This window comes from Xenopus tropicalis, chromosome 5, assembly GCF_000004195.4.
Source record: "Xenopus tropicalis strain Nigerian chromosome 5, UCB_Xtro_10.0, whole genome shotgun sequence".
Classification (NCBI taxonomy): domain Eukaryota; kingdom Metazoa; phylum Chordata; class Amphibia; order Anura; family Pipidae; genus Xenopus; species Xenopus tropicalis.
The window spans coordinates 73,878,255-73,899,545 of record NC_030681.2 but is presented as its reverse complement, the minus strand read 5'-3'; the positions used below and the strand labels follow the sequence as shown (position 1 = coordinate 73,899,545).

Sequence of the window (21,291 nt, the reverse complement as noted above, 5' to 3'; positions counted from 1 at the left end):
AACTTTGTAGGTTTGTGAATACAAGATTAGAATAAAAGGCACATTTTTATAAGGAAGGCAGTGTTCATAGTGTACACTTCCTTCCTTGATTAAATAATTGCCAAAGGTCTCTTGAGATATGGTTTGGCTCCATTTTCACCCCCTACCCACCCCCTAACTTCATTCAGATGCACAGGTTATGGAGTGGTAGAGAACACATTACACGGCTAGCAAGCGCCTCCCTAACACTGCAGTCTGTACCTCACACCAGATTATATTATTTAATGTAAGGTGCAGACTGTAGCCAGGCCAGGGGGAAGAAGTGCTGCCTGAAAGAGAACTAAAGGGCTCTTGCACTTCTTTCCTCAGACTGTGTAAATCACATCTAAAGAGTCTGAGAGAAAAAGACACAGATGTGGAACAGATTGTTACCTTATTTTTTTCTGCCATATGCTCCCACCATGGTGTTCCTGACTACTGCATATGGTACTTACCCTGACTACTGCTTAATGCACTATATTTGGGCAATGTCTCTTTATCGTCTATTACAGTGCTTCAGTTACAGGTTTACTGAAACCTTCAAAAGTGTCATTTGTCATTTTTGCTAGCGGATTAATGGAATATACTGCAAGGTATACTGTGTTTGCATCCCCCATATCACCACCACACACATACACTTTTTAAAGAACTGCACACACTGGATTCACAAGGTCTCCGAAGAGACTGATTTGTGCAAAAACTGTTGTGTAAGATATCTTGTCTTATCTGTATTTTTGACTTACTATTTTTCAGTAAAAATATTGAATGTGCCACTATACCAGACTTTCATTTTTAGCAAAATCAGTATGTAGAATCTACATAAACGTACCAATGTGATGACACTGGTTTTTACATGTTTTGGTTGCCAGAACTCAAACACAGACATATGATAAGAGATTGCAACAGGTAGGTTATGCCTGTCACAACTACAGTGTACACTGATAGTAAATGCATTTCATAAACCCCCAATGCAGAATAATAAGGCAGATGCATGAATGACTGGTACACTCTAAGGTGGACCCCAGAGTTTACTGACATGAAGGAAAAATTCCCAAAAGTAAAAGACAAATTTGGCATAAACTGTTAGTTCATACCAGTTTAACTTCATCTTGACATCAGTTTTATCTCCATCTAAAATGTAATTTTTAACTTCAAAAAACGTACACCAACTTCAAAGTGGTGTAAATTGTATGGAGAATATTCACTAAAGTGGCGTTTCATTTAATTCCATTGTGTACAAAACCACCATACAAAATGGATTTTGTGAATCGGATGTTCTTTAAGTCCACTTTAACTTATATAGTATTTCTTACTCCAATATCATTTTATTCCACTTTGGGGAATATTAACCACCAGGCACAATATTTCAGGGACCAATGCATCCAGGTGCAATGGTTCCCTTCAAAACACTTGACAGTGTATCCAAGGTTTACAGAATTTAGTAGACTTTAACCCATTGTCACACATCTTTTATGTTATATCAGGGTTTCTTAGCTTTTTCTTAGTCTAAAGTCAACTTTGCAAGCCAAGAAATGGTTTATGATTAATATTGTACACAAACATTCACTATTGTAGGGAAAAAAATGTCACTGTATTAAAATATTTGAGTCATCTTTGGGTCCCGATCCACAGGTAAAAAAAATCCCTTACTTTATGTGGTTGGTGTGCTGTCTCACTTTCAGTATTGAGTTCATAAGCAAACTCTTGTGATTACATAGGAGCACTTTTTGTCCCACTGTTTAGTGTTAAACAAATGAAAAAGCACACTCCTTTGGACAAAATGAGGACAGTTAAACCAAAAAACAAATAAATCCTTCATCAATTTGATATACAAGCCCTTCTCTGTTTTTAATATTGCATGCTCCTAAATGGACTGGCTGTGGCAATGTTATGCCTATAAACTGTTTTAAAATAAAAAAAATCATTATGAAAAAAAGCTTGTTAGTGTTTCCTTCATAATTATTTAATACTGTATATAAATATATGAATACTGCTTTTAAGTATGGTTGTCTAACAGTAATACAGTGCACTCAGCATATTTCATATATAAATAGAAAAACTGTGGATAATGTATCGAGCATAGCTGTGCTAATAACTGCTGCAAACATACTGGGGCAGATTTATCAAAATGTTTATAAAAACTCACCCACTTTCTATTCATTTGTATTTATTAAATAGTGAGTTCTAACTATCTAACAGGACGTTTATTTTCTGTAGCAGTGCAACGCGCATACAGTAGAACCTTTATTTTACGTTTTCCAGGGGACAAGAAAAAATGGTATACAATCCAGGAATATGTAAATTCAGGGAAATGCATTAAGTATTTTATTGGCGGGGCCACAAAAAACAGTGTAAAATATGGGAAAACGTAAAATCAAGGTGTGTAAAATTGAAGATGCACTGTATATAATTTGTTGCAATTCCACTGGAGTTTCCAACCAAGTAATACTGTTAATACAAGAGCAGTCTCAATACCATGGCGCATATATTGTTGCTGTAAAATCCAAAGCCTAAACAAGCAAGAACACATTGTAACATCTGTTGCTTGCATGGTTAAGTTATTTTGTGCCTGTTTACCTGGCTCTGGGTCAACAATGAGACTCAAATTTACCCAGACTTGCCAGCACACACATGCACACAGTCTGACATATATTAACACAAAGGTGAATATATAGGTGAGGAAAGTGACACACCCACACAGAACAATTACCCAGCAGTGATATAAACAATCACTCACAAAGTTACATACAGGCAAACGAACCCACACCAGCGAATTTATATATCACTTTATAATATGACGTGAAAATATAAGGAAAATAAAAAATAAGGCATATTGCTCCTTTTAAATTGTGAAAACCACCTTCCCCAACCTTAAAATCAAAAGACAGACAAATTTGGAAAGGCTTCATTTAATATCACCCCTAATTACCTTACATTAAAATATAAGTAGTAAAAATTATTGTATTAAATATATTCTGCCCAGCTTAACGGATGATACGTTAAGTACCATGCATTTAATAAAGTAGATTTTTAACTGCAACAACTATAGAAATTATGAAAGCATATTCAAAAGTATAATACACAATAAGACGTTAATTTAAAAAGCATCTTTTTGCTTGAAGGAATAGGACTCATATTAAATATATTTTGGTTTTTTTAGATATGCCTACGCTGAATGGTCTCCAGGCAAAGGTGTTCTTTAACAGTTGAATAGTACATGTTCTAACATAGTTTTGTAGTACAGGTATGGAAATTGTTATCCAGAATACTTGGGGACCAGTGGTTTTTTGGATAAGGGATCTTTCCATATTTTGAATCACCATACCTTAAGTTTACTAAAAAAGGAAGTTATTACAATGCCTTTGGTGGCTCAGTATGATGGAAATTACCTTAGGCACACAGGGCAAGCTGATGGACTGCTGGCAAAGTGCCTAGAGAAGTTGTAGCCAGGTGGTCTTTCGTGATCCTTGAAGGCACAGCCATGGTGTTCTAGCCTCTCTTTTCTGCAGGCCCAGTAGGATGGGTTGTCTGTCATTGTCTAGAGAAATACAAGCAATTATTAAATTATAAAGTCTTTCTAACACCACTTTTCCTTTCATAAATTAGTCATCCAGACTAACTGAACAATTCTTTATTCTTTACAGTATTTCTAAAGCAATTTTCCAGTATACAATAACTAAATAATTTGAAGGTTTTAGACTTATTTGTAGATGCAATTCCAATTGAAACGTGCATTTTTTTTCCTTTTCTGTGCCACTGGTTCTTGAAGCAATGTAACAGAAGCCAGTTCTCCTTCAGCCAAGACTCCAATTCATAACAAGCCTTGTACTCTTCTTACAGATAAGTTTACTTATGGGGATGGGATGGGTCTGTTATATTGCTTCTAAAGCACAGCCAGCAGTGCAAATAACACAAAGGGACAGACAAATGCAATTGCATTTACCACTACAATATTTGAAAATTAATTAAAGCAAGTTGCTCAGAATTACATTTTTATGCCATATATCAAATGTGCAAATTTGTCTGTATTACAGGGAGAAAATGGCAGACCAGCTAAGAAGCACAGTTTTAAGTGCTGTGGGTCTGACTATGAAATAAGGGCAAAGTATTGTCTTCAAAGTCCAAATAATTTCCAAGGATATTTATGTCCAGTAACCAGCATCAGATACTAGTTATACAGTAGTCTGTGCACTAAACCAGGAAAAGTGGCTGCTATGGCTTTGTGCCTGATATAACCTTGGCCTCTTATAAACAGGAAAAATGTACATTTGCCTAAGGCCCACTGACATAGTGGTGTTCAACATCAGCTCCTAAAGTTTTTAAACAGCTTTTAAATGGAGAATCTCCCCTAGAAATAGCAACCCCCTTAATTTGATCAAGGCAGAACTGAACTAACAGGATTAATGACCATGCCATCAGTACTAATAGGAAATAGAAGGAAAGAGTAGGGCCAGGTTAAAGACAATTACTTCCATGATTCAAGCATATGTGTTGGCATACTGGTTGGTGGAGAAACAATTTGCCATTGTTGCCATTTAAGTTAGCACTTATTTGTCTCACAATGTTGTTTTTTAGGGAAAGGATAAAGATTAATCTTTTTAAGATTTGCAGTCCTTAGCAACATATGTTAAATATACTGCCTGCAGCCCTCATGGCTCATACACACGAGCTTTTCTTTCTGCGTTTCCCTGTGTTGTGGTTTTCTGCATTCCACCGCAGTGGAGCACAGGTAGGAACACATTTTGTTCTTCCCTATGTGCCTGTACACCAGGGGTGGGCAAACTTTTTGGCTCAGGGGCCACATTGACTTAGCAACGGGCCGGGCCAGCATTACACCATTTCCGCTGCATCAGTCCCCAGATGCCTCAGTCCCCAGAAGTCTCGCATGATGAGACTTGTGGAGTTGGCCCGCGGGCCGTAGTTTGCCCACTCCTGCTGTACACACACAAGCGCATATAAATGCCAAACACAGCAGGAATGCAGCATGTTGCGTTCTGCAGGGAAACGCAGAAAGGAATGCTAATGATTACAGATTGTTTGGTGTGGCTTTAATATATAATATACTTTGTCTAAATTCAACACAAGGAATAAATTCAGTGGTTATGATACTGATGTTTAAACCTTACATTAGGTGCATCAACATTTATAATAGTCTCCATATCCAAACAGAATGCGTAATGGTCCCCACTGCCTCACAGGACTCTCTAGTAACCCAGGCACTGAACCACATCTTGGCCCACAGGTTGTTTCATACGTTGAAAAAACAAGAGGTCCTCTGCATAGGCGGATTTTCATTAAGGCTAGGGGAGGCTAAGCCTCTCCAAACCTGCTTGGCACTTGTTCCTGCAAGCTCCAGTTCTGCTGTAATCAGCTGTGCTGATTCTCAAATCAGAGCACAGCTTTCTTGATAGACAGTAAAATTGGCCAATCAAGGCACAGATGCAGACAGAGCTCGGGGTGATATTACAAACTGAAGGCAGTGCAGAAATGAAGACTGAAAAGAAGAATCTGCAGGCTGTAAACTTTACCTGAGAGCCAACCCTCAACTTTTGCTGTAGATCTCATCCCACTCCCACAGGTACTATACACAGGCATTATATACAGGTACTTATAACCCTAATTTGGCCAGTATTTGCCAATTCTGGCTAGTAGGTATGAGCACGGGTACATGTAACTCCAACACGCAGGCTGGGCCTTCACAAAATGGAAGAAATGCACTTACGAGATGTTGCTGAACTGCAACTCTCCACTGCCAAAGATATATATATATATATGATGTAAATATGGACGCCAGAGGTTCTTTTGCATTGAACTTGGTTTATTGATGGTACACAGCATATGCAGCATTAATACTCACAGCACTGAGGTAGAATATCACAATTGTCAAATGCAGTTGCAAAGTGGCAGAACAGTGTAGCACCCCGGTGGAGATAGATGTGGGATACTATACAGGAGTCCCAAGGGTGTCTACCTTTACTGGACCGGATCCCTACAACAACGGTGGTTCAGGGGTTAAGATTAGCCTGACACCTGTGTCTGACTGTGGTCCCTACAATAAGGCAGCAGAGCCTTGGGTGTACTAAACCCACTAATTTCTCCCTTGTTGGAGAACACAGCTGCTCTTGCTAAATAGCCCTGAACTAAGTCACACGTGCTATGACAGAGTCTAACCTGCAGATGACTTCCTCACCCACGGAGTCCCTGATCCCTGATTTAGAATCACTAGATGGATTGGCTTCCTCTAGAGCACAGGCTTCTGGGCCTAGTTGAGGTCCCAGGCTCAATGTGCAACACCTTCTGTTAATGATAGGAATGCCAAAGAGGAAGTGCTCACGCCCTGCATAACACTATATTGCAGTGTGCAGGAAGTGGTCATCATAACTAAGGGCCAATAAATGCACATATGTAAATAGCTGAAGTTGAAACATAACATTCCGCTCAGTATCAATAGTACGACTTTTTCGTGGTTTTCGTTAACTTTGAAAACTAGTCGTATTTTTTGCAAAGACTACGACCATTTCGAAAAAGTCGTACTATTTTACGATATTATAGTGGTCATTATGAAAAGTTCTAAAATTTAGAAAAAACTGTTTTTTTTCTGGAAAAAAAAATCGTGGTTTATTGAATGGGCCCCTAAGGGGCAGATTTATTAAGACACAAATTCAAATCCCGAATGGGAAAAACTCATATTGGATGCAATCATTTCTGAAGATCGTGACTTTTTCGTCGCCGTCGCGACTTTTTCGTATTGAACGATCGTAAACGTTGGGAAAACCTTTCCGACTTTGAACCTTCTGTGCATGATTTTGGAAGCCTCCCATAGGAATCAATGGCACTCTGCAGCTCCAACCTGGCCCAAGGTAAGTCTCCCATAGGACTCAATGGCACTCTGCAGCCCCAACCTGGCCCAAGGAAAGTCACGATACTGAAGCTTGAACGAATCGGAAACTTTCGTACTCGGCGCGACAATACAAATTGTTGCGAAAATAACGATCATTACGAAAAAAGCACATTCGGACGCATTCGGATTGTTCGTGGATTGATAAATCTCCCCCTAAGTCTCACATTAGCTTAAGGTCAGTCTCTGGGGCCCATTCATTAGAGTACGAATTTTAAAAAAATTGTATTTTTTCTTATTTTTAGAACTGCGTAGTTTCCACAATATTTTTCGTGCTTTGCGTCAATTTCCGCAACAAACGTATTTGTTACGAGTATGAACATTTTGGAATTCATTCAAGCTTTGGTATCGTGACTTTCCTTGGGCCAGGTTAGAGCTGCAGAGTGCCATTGAGCCCTATGGGAGACTTTCCTTGGGCCAGGTTGGAGCTGCAGAGTGCCATTGAGTCCTATGGGAGACTTTCCTTGGGCCAGGTTGGAGCTGCAGAGTGCCATTGAGCCCTATGGGAGACTTTCCTTGGGCCAGGTTGGAGCTGCAGAGTGCCATTGAGTCCTATGGGAGACTTTCCTTGGGCCAGGTTGGAGCTGCAGAGTGCCATTGAGTCCTATGGGAGGCTTCCAAAATCATGCATTGAAGTTTCAAAGTCAGAAAGGTTTTGCGCCCTTTAGCATTGTTCGGATTCAAAAATTTTGTAACTTTCAGATCGCAACCACAAAATTGTTGTACACAATTTACACAAATTATCGTGGCTGCTCCAAATTTTTTCCAATCCAATAATCATACTTTGATAAATCTGCCACTATATATGGCCCATCTTTAGCCTCCCAAAACAAAAAAGTCATCCCCCTCCTATGCTTAAGCCGTTTCCCTCTCCAACAGTATTGTGTTTAACTAGAGAGAAAGAACTATATCTATATAGCATATTTATGCGCCGACTCTAATTAATTGAAGTTATTGCTGATAATAGTTAAAGGTCTATAAAACAGCAGTTCTGAAAATTTTGCATCCCCCCTCCGACATGACATATGGAACAGTCCTACACATTTTAAACCTTGGACCGGCCCCGCCCTACAATAGGGGTAATTAGACAGGTGGAATGGAGGGTGAGGGCAGTGTGGAGCTATACAAGATGTGGTTAGGCACCTATGCAGTCCCACAGGTGGGACATTATTGGGACTATACTGAGAAGGACGCCTGGAATCCTGATGGGGATGTGTGTTTTGATAGTGCCCCTTGCTGTAGGCTCCTGGATATGAGTGATGAAGTCCTGCTAATGGTGTTTGAGTTGCTGGATCCCTTCTCCCTGCTTAAACTTGGTGGAGCCTGTAGAATGTTTTATAGGGTCAGCAACACTGACAGCCTGTGGGCCCGACATTGTACGGTGGGTGTCCAGATTGGCATTGGCAGTGGTCTTTATTTCTGTTCCCATAAAGCAATTTAATTTTTTTTTGTGCCCCAATGATTTCACACATGACCTGTTGAAACAAAGTAATGGTTTCCACAGGGGTGTTTTCTTTCATACAAGATTTATTAAAATGTGTTTTGTTTTTTTTGTTTTTTTTTTCTCTGTATAGGTGATCTTTTCCATTTATCTAACTTTGTTTCTGTGAGAAGTTGCTAAATCACTGCACTGAGTTAGTACAGGTGTAGCTTCTTCTTGCTGATTATTTAACCCCCTCCCATTCTCTGTAAGGAGCTGGGAATTGGTGCCACACTATTTCTCTAAGATTAATGTTAGACTACAAGTTTTCTGGCCTAATTCTGTATGTTTGTGAGGTGGTTTGCTCATGCCATTCCTGCTATTGCTATAGAGACAGGGTGGAATTCATCCTTTTGGAGTTGTCTCTACCTGTAGCCTAAAAGAGAACAAAGTATGTGTTCAGGATACCAGAACACTAAGGCACACTTTGTTTATTTTATCTGCTAACCTAAGTATTTGCTAAGTGGCTAATTATCACTAATTGTATTCAAGACTGAAGCAGAGCTAGTTTCCTTGAAGTCAGGGGTTTTAAATGTGCATCTGTTGCTAATAAGCCATGCAGCATGTGGATTTTTAAGTTGCCATGCTAAATTATGTGGCAGACCTATGTTCAGTCTTGTGACCAGGTTCAGTCATATTTCCATACTTAAAGCTAATATGAGACTTAGTTGATTTGCTGCTGGTATAAAAAATTAACCTCCCAACGACCTGGGATACTGTGCAAAAGTGTGGGTGGGAGTGATATATTTTTACCCTAAAATGCTTAGGATGTAAGTTTTTATACATGCACTTCTGTGAGGGGTTCTCCATACATTTGCGATTAGTTAGCTTAAAGGGGTAGTTCACCTTTAAATCAACTTTTAATGATATAGACATTGATATTCTGAGAATTTGCAATTGGTCCTCTTTTTTTTTTTTTTTTTTTTTTATTGGTTTTTCGGTTATTTAGCTTTTTGTTCAGCAGCTCTCCATTTGGTATTTCAGCAGCTATCTGGTTGCTTAGGGTCTTATTTACCCTAGCAACCAGGTAGTGGTTTAAACAAGAGATGGCAATATGAATAGTTAAGGGGCCTGCATTGAAAAATAAGTAATACAAAAATTACAATAATAAAATTGTAGCCTTGCAGAACAATACTTTTTGAAAGCTGGAAAGAGGCAGAAGAGAGGCAATTCAAGAACTATAAAAAAAAAAAAAAAAATTAATTTGGAAGACCAATTGCAATTTGCTAGGAATAGGCCATTCTATAACCTACTAAAAGTTAACATAAAAGTGAACCACCCTTTAGATGTTTGTTAGTTTTATAGAGAGGCAGTGGGTACTGACATCCCAGGCACACTATATATATATATATATATATATATATATATAATTTATATATTTATTAATATTATAGTCAGACGCAGCCTGTATTTACAAAACCAGTGCAGTGAGAGGCAGTGGGTACAGATGGCAGATATTAAGGCCCTGGCACTGATACACAACATTGGTGCCACTGAAACTAGCTAGAAATGAACAAAACAATGACAAATGTGAAAAAAAATACGTGCAAAAAACAAATATATAAAAGCACAATGAGCTTTTTAGGGGAAAAGTGTTAACTTACCATCCATCTGTTAGGATGTTTGGATTGTGTTTGGTTTTTTTTTTTAAAGTTGCCAAGCAGTTTTGGGGAGGCTTAGCCTCCCTTGGCTTTATTGAAAATCCGCCTATGTTTAAGACTGCTAGCTAAATCTGGATTGAACAAAGGTAACATGGCCTTTTCATCACTTCCATCATTTGTTTTGTTTTTAGCTTGCCTTTGGCTCTGATTTTAGGACTGGTTGCACTGACTACACCCCAAAGGAAGCATTTAAGCTGCTGTACATGTGGGGAAAGCTGTACAAGACCCTGCCTTGCAACAGACAGTTGCAGGACTTGCTGTTTTCAGGGTTACCCCTAAAAAGATACTGGATACAGTGGCTCACTTTAGAAGAAATGGTTCCTCTTCCTCCTGTCCAGCTAATTGATCAGGCTATAGAAGATATTTGGGGAATTAATAAAGGCCAACTGGATGAAAAACACAAAGGTCAGTGGACTGTATAAATCTTCTAGTTGCATTTTGAAGTGTACTCTTGCTTTCCCTGCATTTAAATTTTATAATTCTAATATGTACTGTCTCTAAAATAAATATGGTCAGCACATAGCTATCTTAATACACTAAACTTTTTTTTTCCCATAAAGGGTATACATTTTTGAAGTTTCTGGTTTGATCTTCTCTCCCATTTAGCTGGAACAGAGGGTATAGTTTAGTATAATGGCATTCTCTAATTACCTCAGGCATGCAGGAGCATTGGGATGCCTGCAGCAATATGCGTTTTTATGGCCTTCCAACAGCCTGTGCGGTACCATCATTTTGTTTTAATATAATCTGTTTACAAACCTTTTCTGGTAATTCTCCCATTATATGGAATAAGTTGAACATCACTTAGGGGCATATTTATTTTGCTGTGTAAAAAAAGTGAGAAAATTCGCCAGACTTCGCCATGTAAAAATGTCGTAAATACGGCGTAATTGTGTTACACGTTTTTTCTTCCACCAGAACTTATGGAAAATAATGGCGTAATATCCGGCGTTCAGATGGCGATCTTTTCCATTTATTTTACAGCTTTTTACTGTTTTTTCAGCGTATTAGTTTTACACAGCATAATAAATACGCCCCTATATGTCATTTAATAATCAATATATTGTAACCGGTACATTCCTGTGCAATCCACTAGTTTTGGATTCGGCTGAACCCCAAATCCTTTGTGAAAGATTCCAAATACCGAACTAAATTCAAACCTTAATTTGCATGTGCTAATTAGTTTAAGGAAGGGTTAAAGAGAAGCGTGCACAGCGAAAAATTTTCAACTTCTGTGTTTTGTGCCAAAAAGTTATGATGATTTAAAGAATTCTGTTCTGCCAGGAGCGTGGATTCAGCAGACTCCTGCTAAAAAGGCTAAATCTTGGCCAAATCACAAACGGCATCCTGGATTTGGTGCATCCCTATATTCCAAATACCCATGTATTCTGGTTGTATAATTAGCATTTGTTTTATCTGGGTGAACAAAACACAGAATTATCCTTATAAAGTTACAGAATGTTGATTGCAAGTTACTGTACTTGCAAAGCACCATAAATATAGGGAAACCAGTATCCTATGGAACTGCTGCGTCACAAGTAATGCCATGTATTCTGAAATGTTGCCAAGTGGCCTTTGCCTTTTAGGTGGTTGGGCTGCTCTCATGTTTTAATATCTTTATTTCAGTCTATTCAGATGAAAGGGGGCATCAATATGCCCAAATTAACCAAAATAATAAAGTAAAATTACTCCTGACCAATGTATTTCAGTCAGAAGAATTGCTCATCCAAGTAGGAGGCTTAAGGGGTGTTATATGAAATCATGTAAATGAATGGACTTGACTAGTGCAGATAATACAATCTTTGATATTGTGCAAGCTATGTGCACCATCACATTCAAAAACCTCCTCCGGAGAAGCAAGTGGCTGGGCAATATATTGTGCAAATTGTATAATTAATAATCCCGTTATCCTGTCTCTGCATCATAGAAATTGTACCTGAATATCTAGAGACTGGTTACATAGATATTTTGGGTTGGGTAAAAAGACAGAAGTCAAAGTTCCTAAGGTTATGCATCTTTAGCAGGTACGTTACTGTTATGGGATCCAGTATCCAGAAACCAGATATTCAGAAAATTCTGAATTACGGAAAGGCCATCTTCCATAGACTCAATTATAAGCAAATAATTCATTCATATATAATTAATCCTTATTGGAAGCAAAACCATCTGATTGGGTTTAATTAATATTTAAATGACTTTTTAGTAGACTTGAGCGTTGGAGATCCAAATTACAGAAAGTTCCCTTATCCAGAAAACCACGGGTCCCAAGCATTCAGGATAATGGGTCTCATACCTGAAAAGCCATAAAACATTTAAACACTGAGCTTGTAGTGTTCAATTTTTTTTCAGTCTGAGGTAACACAATCTCCTCCTTGCAGTTACAGATGAATCCTTAGAAGATGTCGACAACTGCCTGTATAGGTATGACTGGAAAGAACTACATAATATGGCACTGAAGTACCATGGGGATTTTACAAAAGTTCAATCTCATGTTCTTCAAAAAATGAGCATGGAATGTAAGTCGGTTGTATGCAATGTAAGACACTCACTGAAAAGCTTAGTAACCCATAAATAAGGTGACATAAATTACATCAGTAAACTTAAGGTGGCCATACACAGACCGATTTCTAGCTGACAGTATTAGTCCTTTAGACCGATTCGGCAACTTATTGGCCCGTGTATAGCATGAACGACTGGCCTGTCCAACACATCTGACCTGAAGTCGGGCTCAATCGGGCAGGTTTGATTTTTCAGTTGGATCGGGGACCGCATCAGCTTGTTGATGCAGTCCCTGAACCGATTGCACCTATACTCGTCGCTCTAATTTTATTGTTTGGCCCCAGGGCCAAATGACCAAATTAGCCTGATATTGCCCACCAATAGGTGGGGATACCGGGAGAAGCGCATGGATCTTGCTGTGTATGGCCACCCTTATTGTGATATAGCTCACACTAGCTAATATGCTCATAGATGCAGCATTTTGCACCCCCTATTGCTTTGTTGCTGGAGGAAATATAGCTAGCAAAATTAGATATGGTATGGCTGGGCACTTTAGTAATTTTATTCTTTATTCATGACAGGGTCACATACTCATGCAATCTAAATATGTTAAGGGGTGAATCTGGAAAGCTTTTCTTTTTCTGTTACAACTTGTTCATGTTGTATCTGTTTAGCACAAATTCATGTTTGCATGCTTTTATGGGTTCAAAATTATCCCATAACTTGCCAGCAAAATAGATTTTAAATGGAAAATTGGATCGCTAGGCAATAACACTATTCACAGGTAGATAAAGGGGTAGTTTGCCTTTAAAGGCAAAAAAAGGTGGTCTATAGATCTGCTACTTTCCTAAACCACTTCAACCTTTGAAAGCAACCCACTCGGGTCATGTTGTATGGCAGCCTTTCTTGTCCTTTAGGGCAGTGGCACAAGGGGAGATTAGTCACTTGCAATAAATCTGTTACCTTGGGTGACCTCCCTGTGATGCCATCCCACCAGCAAGAATGTAAATAGCAGGAGGATGGCATACATGTTGCTTCGGCTTCTTGAAATTGTCTCGCAAGTAAACTTTGGGTGACTTCAGGAAAACTGAAGCGGCGCGTATGCCATCCCACCAGAAATTTACATTCTTGCTGGTGCGATGATATTTAAATGAGTAGTTGCCTGCAATAGCGAAGATTTATCACTGGTGACTAATTGCCACATGTGCCACTGCCCTTAACAGCTTAACTACATGGGAGATTTTTATATGATAAAGTTGGATCTACAGATCACATCCTACAAGTTGGATGTAATTACATTGGTCAAAATAGGCACCGATGGTAAGATCTGGCGTGTAAACTACATAGAAGCTTTGCCATAGAAATTGACATGGCTGTCAAAAGTACGCTCATGAACAAAACACACCATCTCACTTTATCTGATGCAACTTGTATTTCAGTAGTGGGGACCGGATTTTGTACCATACCACAATCACCTGTCTGACCCACAAAATGTGTTCAAAGTGTCCAGTGTAGCTTAGTATCTGGTTCTCTTTTTGTATAATATAGAATTGCCTGTCTGGACTGAGATTCAAAAAAGCCACAGCATTTCAAATAAACAGAGGTCCATACAGCCCACAACAGGCCCAATAAATAGTGAGTCTATGGCATCTTACAGCAGCCTGCTGGCACTTGTGAGAATTCAGATTGCCAGCCCAGGCCTGCCTATTATCAAAATGTAAATATAGACCAATTTAAACAGCGACATTATGCAACAATTTGCAAACGTGTTAAGATAATGGAAAACTACTAAACCGATGGTTCAGTGTAAGGAGATTGCAGCAGTTGGCTGAATAAGGATACACATCAGCCTACAAGGACCCTGTGGTCAAACTAATTAAAACTGAGAGGATGTCATGCCTGCAATATTCGGAATTAACTCATTCTGTAAGGCTATAAATGCTGCATTATACAAGACCTTAACAGACGTAGGAAAATTTCCCAAATCTCTTTTGGGCATATACAAGCAAAACTACATTCACCATTTAGATTTCAAAAGTAAAATATTTATGAATCCATTAACAGGATAGAATATCTACATGTATGTTCCAAAGAATATTTTATGTAGGTGATTCAATATTTAATGAATTTGCTCTTTAGAATTGGTGCTGAGCATTTTGTCTTGAAGCAAAAAAAATTAAAGTGCATCTGAGATCCCTGTTAGGCAAATAACTGCCATATCAGAATTCATTTCACTTCAGTCACTAAAAAATAAAGTAGACTCAACTCTCCAGCCATGAATATTGAAAGAGCTCCCTCATGAGAAAATGCCCATTGATAACTGGTTTGCTTGCGGTTTTGTCCTCCCATAAACTAAATTGTGTAGGTTAGTAGAGCAATATACAGTGTACAACAAATGGATGTAGGATACTATATGTGTGCAAATTGTCTTGAAAAATAAAATGCTGATCTTACTTGTGTAGTGTTATGAAAGGATAAGGACTGGTAAAATCAATGGTGTTGGCAAGTTATGTGCTAACAAACCAGCCTGGGGTACTGTTCATTAAGCACAGTTTCCCCAATCCTCCCTTCTTTCTAGGTGTCCTTAGCCCAACTTATAGTATTTCAGCCAGTAACCGCACTTTTGTGCTTGCCTTTGGAGTAAATGGAAGGTGTAACACCCACCCAATATAAAGAAACAAATGTTAAAGTGAGAAACCAAGGTTTAGTCATTTTTTGCTTTAAAATGTTGTTCTTGTCAGGTCATGAAGATCTGGAATGGCTCTATTGCCAGTTTATGCGCTATCGTTTCCAGTGGCTTTTTTCTTATTGGCTCTTTGGCCTTTCCAAGTCCTGTGCCAGGCAGCTGCAGAGAATCTTTTTATGGTGGAAACGCTTTGACAAAATAAAAGTGTCTTGTTGGGGCTCTTCCACTTGTGATGTTCAGTACTTTGCTTCTCTTCATGCAATCACAGATGACTACTGGAATGGAAAGCTGGCATGTGGGGATGAGAATATAGGTGAGCACCTGCTTCTTAAACTTGAATAAATTTAATTTTGAGAGAATTGTAATTAGTCTATTACTAAACAATACATATGTTATATGTATGCGGGTTACAAAGAGTGCCTTTAAAATCCTGCTTAAACCTTTATTGGAGTTCCCCATAGTTTCCCTCTGGCTGGTTTTGATTGCAAAGGAGCATTTCCAAAAGCACAGTAGCATGTGTATTTTTCACACCACACAGCATTTTTCTGATGGGGCAGTCAAAGCTTCGGTCTGTGTCTTGAAGCTGATCAGCTATCAGCGGTGAAATACCAAGTGATTTTAGACCTGCAATACCCTGCCAGATCCAAACTACTGGCTGTCTGCCCACAAGATTGGGCTCGGCCAAATGGTTTAATTTGGGGAAGCTTCTTGTTTAAACCTAAAACATGTTTTCTGTTTTCAATGGCAAATTCATTGTAGTTAAGCTCTAGGATATGGCAAATACATGTTCCTGACACTCTCCTCTTTAACATTATCAACATTGCATAAAGACAAATGAATAATGCAGTCTTTAAAGTATAAGCTGTCCCTTTACACGTGAATTTAAAATTCCTGTTTTGTATTCAAGGTATTCAGACAGTGGAAAACTACTTTTCTATGTGTCGGTCTCTTCTGGCCTGGATCCTAGGCCGAAAGTGGGGGAGATTTAAGCAGAAGAAGGTATGATAAAGGACCGGTATACAAATGTTTTACTTTGAACTTGTCTAATTGAAAGATTAAAAGCTGTAATTTTTCCAGCCAAGCTTCTTGCATTTTTAAAGGCACTGGATGAGAAATTATCACTGTGAGACACGGCCAAATGGGTCACAACTCTGGGCAGTAAATATAGAAGGCTATGCCCTGTTTAAAGGGAAAGGAGAAATAGAAAAGTGTGAATGTGTAAGCAGGAGTTAAACCCCAGTATAAAGGAAACAATGGTGTAAAGTCAGATGGCTTTATAAAGAACTTTAAAGGTGGGCTAGCCTTAACCCATTACCTGCCAAGCATGTAAGTATTGCAAAGTCCCTAACTGCCAAGCACAATGTACCTATGCTCTTGGCAGGTAGAGGTTTCTGACTGCACTGGCAGCTTTTTCAGAGGTACACACATCCCCCCCCCCCCCCCCCCCCTCGGCAGTGAGTCAAGGGGGGTGTTGTATCTGTCCTGCAATGGGATCGCATACATGACAGGACCATATGTCTGTTTGGGATGCACCTTACAGCCCCCTTTTCCCTCCCTCTCACCCACTCTGTCTGGGTTTTATGCACTCTTTATGATTTTGCAGTAGCTGAAATGATAGGTCATATACATGACATCCATGGGTGCTCATATTTAGGATGTTTTATCTTGGTACCTGATTAGGTGCTGCAAAGTAAAAGCTTTGAGTTGATTTTTCAAGAAATTGTTATAAGCCACTGACTTGACAATAGGATTGCAGTTGGATGTTTGAGTAAGACTTCTCAGTGTATTCTCTGCAAAAAGTGTGGTTTTCAGGGGTAGACCCGCTGTTAGGAATAGTTGTCCTTGAAATCTAAAGAGTGCTGATTTCTGGAGTGGTGCTTTAAAAATGCAAGTCAAATTTTGTTATGGACATGTTGTTTTTTGCAGAAGATACCAAGAGAAACATTGAATAGTTAAACATTTTAGTTAAGTGTTTCTTTAATATATATTTCCAGGTCTACCAAGACACTTTAGATGGCGTTTACAGAATGCTAAAAGCAGAAATTCAGGTTTCCATGGTTAATCACGAGCAGTTCTGGGCAGCAGCTAAAGTCCAGATGATGCGAATATGCACCCTGGAGGAGACAGCTGGCAACTATGTCAATTGGAAGTTAATTGACTCCTTGCCGTGCTACAGGTACATTTATTAAGATTGCACCAACATTCTGCAGCTCGGTCTAATAAATGGGCATGTACAATGAACATACAGATAACTTAAAAAAAAAAAAAAAAAAAAACAGCTGAAAAGTGGCAGAAGGCCCTGCTCAAAATGGCGTATGATCAGTCTTCTCATGTTCTGTCTAAATTTAGTGGAGGGTGGTCTGAGACTATAGGATCCCAGGACTCCTCCAAAGTTACTAGGAAGTATTTATATACTTGTATTAATAAGGCTCTGACAGACTATTGTTTGTTCCTGCTTTCCCCTGTGGTGGATTCTCATGCGTTACACAACAAGCGAAGTCTAGCGCAGCCTATTCTATTTTGTACTCACTGTGCAACACAGTGGGAGTGCATTTGGGAGTTGTGTTCCACCTGCATTCAGCACTTGCCTGCACAACCATGAGTAAACTCACATAGGAAATACAGGCTGTATGTAGTCCTGCCATCACCTAAGCTGCAATGCATGAAATAATCTACTGCAGGGGAACGCATTAGAAACACTCCTAGCATCACTCAACTGCATAAGTAACATGTTAGTTTGATTTCTTTTCTGGCAATGGCTAGAGCTGTTTGAACAAAACTTAAATATAATAAGCCATAAGGGTTGTTTCAAGCCCTGGAAAATAAGTTGCCCTGTGATATCAAATAGGAATGATCACTGCAGATCCAAACTGGCAAATGTGCCACTGACTTGGGCTAATGCCAAGCTTTGCAAATGTATAATGTCACTCACTGCAGGTGGCACAGTGAGCCAGAAAGATTGACTATGGAATACAGCTGGTTTATGATTCCTTTGCATAGAGCTGGAGCAGAATCATAGGCATTAACTGTCATGCATTATTCACTCATTGGTTCAGAATCTGCCCTTTTTACTGTGCCATGTTCTACATCTGCAACTATTTGGATTTTTGTCTTTAACTCTTTAAGTGAGTTTTCAGCATAGAAGTACCAGAAAAAGCCTTGAAAGTACGTAGAAATGCATGCCAGGGCTAAAGCTAACTGGGTACCATTTAGGGACAGTGTTATATGTTCTGCAGCTTCAGTAATGTTACATTTCTGTCTTAGGCTATACATGACATCTGGTGATTCCTTCTATCTGGAACATATTAAAGGATTTTTAACTAGAAAGCAGCTTATAAGTAACTGGCTTCTCAAAGAAGAGAACTTTTGGGTCAGGAACCTTCTACCAGAAAGCTTGTTTCACCTACTGGAGTACGACACAAAGATCTATGAAGGTAACGGAGTTTCCTCCTCCTCTCTCCCCCACGTTACACTATAAAGATTCTACATAGAAAAATTCACTATCTTTTGGTGTTAAGGTTCTAGTATTACACTGCATGAGATGCAAAAGATTTTTACTTCTCAGCTTTGTGCGATTAGGTGCAGTCAGGCACTACATAGGTTAGATAGTAGTTCACTGACTTTGAGAAATCTTTGCACAGAAATATGGATTACATAGCAACTACACTTCACTTAAAGTAGTGCAGGATACATTTTTCTTGTGACTTGCCACCCTGTTAAAAGCTTTTGTTTTCTTTAAAAACTGTTTTCTTCTCCCTCCAGAGAGACTTCACGGTGATACTATGGCTGCCCATCTTACCAGGCTTATCTGGCTCTATTTGCATTCCGGTCATCAACTATACATTGATGCAATGAAAGGATTTGTTTATGAATGTGCTTATGCCAGTTTTGCATCCCAAATCTACGAGAGTGGAACTATAATCTCTTCCTTTTTATACTTTTAACAAGACTTTTAGATTATTTTAAAAAAAAAAAAGATTTGATTGAATTCCTGCACTATTTTGCAGTTTTTAGCTTTGCTCCTTTGCGATTATCTCTTTATAGATGCACTACATTAACTCTTTAAGGAGTTTTAGACCTTCTGGACTGCTAATCATTATCCTAATATTTAGGGCATGTATTGTATTTTAAATAGATTCACTGAACACTTAAAAGAATTGATCCATTAGGGTTATTAAATGTATTTGATATTTTTGTATCAGTGTAAAATGTGGCCTGTTCTCAACTTACAGCATCTATTTTTTTTTTCTCCAAGTCCCCCCTCTGATTAAAATCTGTTGGGGACAATATGTACAGTGTTTGCTTCAGTTCTAATAATCCTTGCCACTTAATCAGTAAGCATAGTAGTATTTACGGATGTTCCAAGTGACTTGTTTTTTTGTTCTTGGGAAGGTGGGTGTTACTAGAACTGAAGCAAATTTTGCACCTGGTAATAATGCTCCCTTTGCCTTGTAACAGGGTAAGGGTGTGTTGTGCCATGCTGTAAATGTCTAACCATTGCCGCTCAGTCTGTACTACAGATGCTAGGAGTTGGAGATCATCCATATTGGCTTAGAATTAAGTTTCTTTATTAGAAGCACATCTTCAGGTTTGCAACCATTTCTTAGTATTTTCTTTGTTTCAAGATGTCTGAGTAGAAAGAAAGGTCTTTTTATATTGACCTACCTGTGAGTCTTCCAGAAGTGAATATATTTTAGCAATATTTTCTCTAGTGGTTTGTAAGCTGCTTTACTGCAGTCATTTTTGAACGTGCTAGGCTTACTAACTTGTAAATGACTTTAAGGCAATAAATGCCTCTTTCTGCAATTGATGTATTGAATTTTTTCTTCTACTGCATTAATTAGTGAGTCTCTGAATTTTGAACAGGGAAGGGATCTTTGCTCGATGTTGAGCTTTTACCAATTGGGCCATGGTTCAGGGCACCTTGACTGTCACTGCCCTCCAGTGGGAAAATGGCAATAGACAAAACTCCCATCTGCCTGTTGCTGCTTCTGAAATGAATAAAAAGCATCTTGGAGTGGTGGCATAGACCTTCACACATAAATGCTTAAGGAAGCACATTGTACCATGGTCTGCCAATCATTGGTATTCATCCATTCATTAAAAGCACAAGGTAGTGAAACTGGTATTGATAGAACACTGTGGCACATGTTTGTACTAAATTCCAACAAGCGCCCACGGATCTTGCAGTGCTGTCACCCCCTCTGTCTTAAGTATAGGTGTGACCATAATGTGTCCTCACAAACTAGTCACAGGGACCCTCAGCTTTTTTTAAAATTAAACAGGGGTGCTTGGTGGTCAACACCAAGGAGTGAGGAAAGTGACATACATATTCCAGTATCTGTAATAATTTGAGTGGTGCCAAGAATGATTGGAAGCAGCTTCAAAGTGGTACAAAAAAATGTTCTTACAAAGTCCTTCATAAGCATACAACTGTGCTTAAGGGCAATAACACTCTGTGCTACTTGTTGTGGCTACAAACCAGAAAATATTGATGACTGCCTGTGTGTGTGATAGCCAATTCTCAGTACTGTCTGTGGCAGGGTATTTCTGGCATTTTGTAGCCACAACATGTAGCACCTTGTCAATAGCTCAAGGGCAGTGACAGACAGGGAGGTTAGCCACCCTGAGACAGATCTTCGTTGCCACAGGCGACTAATCTCTCTGCAATGCCATCCCACCAGCAAGAATGTAAATCGCTGGTGGGATGGCATACGCATCGCTGTGATTTCAGGAAGTCCCCCAAAGTTACCTTGAGAGGAAACTTTGTGTGGCTTCTGGAATCGTTGTTTTTTTTGTTGTTTTTCTTCTGAGAGCACATGTCGCTTCATTCATATTGTACCAGGTAATGATTTCTTTAGCCTTTATCCCTTTTGCCATTTATACACGGAGCCAGTATACTTGCATATAACAAGATGTCATTCTCTGACATTTGGAGATGAGGATTCTGTTTTAGTCCAGTGGAGCATTCTTTTAATCTTCAGAGTCATGCCCTGCATTTTTCCTTCAAAGTCACATGGTGCATTGATTGTAGGGTGTATGTATACAC

At 39.0% G+C, this 21,291-nt stretch overlaps 1 protein-coding gene across 1 annotated transcript; it reads left to right on the top strand.

Moving 5' to 3' along the window:
- The first annotated feature begins 7,982 nt into the window (after nucleotides 1-7,982).
- LOC100493862 lies at nucleotides 7,983-20,049 on the top strand. The gene is made up of 8 exons (XM_002932125.5): nucleotides 7,983-8,297; nucleotides 10,189-10,462; nucleotides 12,436-12,573; nucleotides 15,298-15,555; nucleotides 16,150-16,241; nucleotides 17,237-17,418; nucleotides 18,507-18,676; nucleotides 19,005-20,049. The coding sequence occupies exons 1-8, from the start codon at nucleotides 8,013-8,015 to the stop codon at nucleotides 19,184-19,186; spliced, it is 1,581 nt and encodes a 526-aa protein (XP_002932171.2). The 5' UTR covers nucleotides 7,983-8,012; the 3' UTR covers nucleotides 19,187-20,049.
- Nucleotides 20,050-21,291: the final 1,242 nt, after the last annotated feature.

Coding starts and splice junctions, on each gene's coding strand:
- LOC100493862 (XM_002932125.5), top strand. CDS start 8,013: ATGGAGGGTGAGGGCAGTGTGGAGCTATACAAGATGTGGTTAGGCACC. Junction 8,298..10,188: donor TGTGGGCCCGACATTGTACG/GTGGGTGTCCAG, acceptor TTTTGTTTTTAG/CTTGCCTTTGGCTCTGATTT. Junction 17,419..18,506: donor GACTCCTTGCCGTGCTACAG/GTACATTTATTA, acceptor TTTCTGTCTTAG/GCTATACATGACATCTGGTG.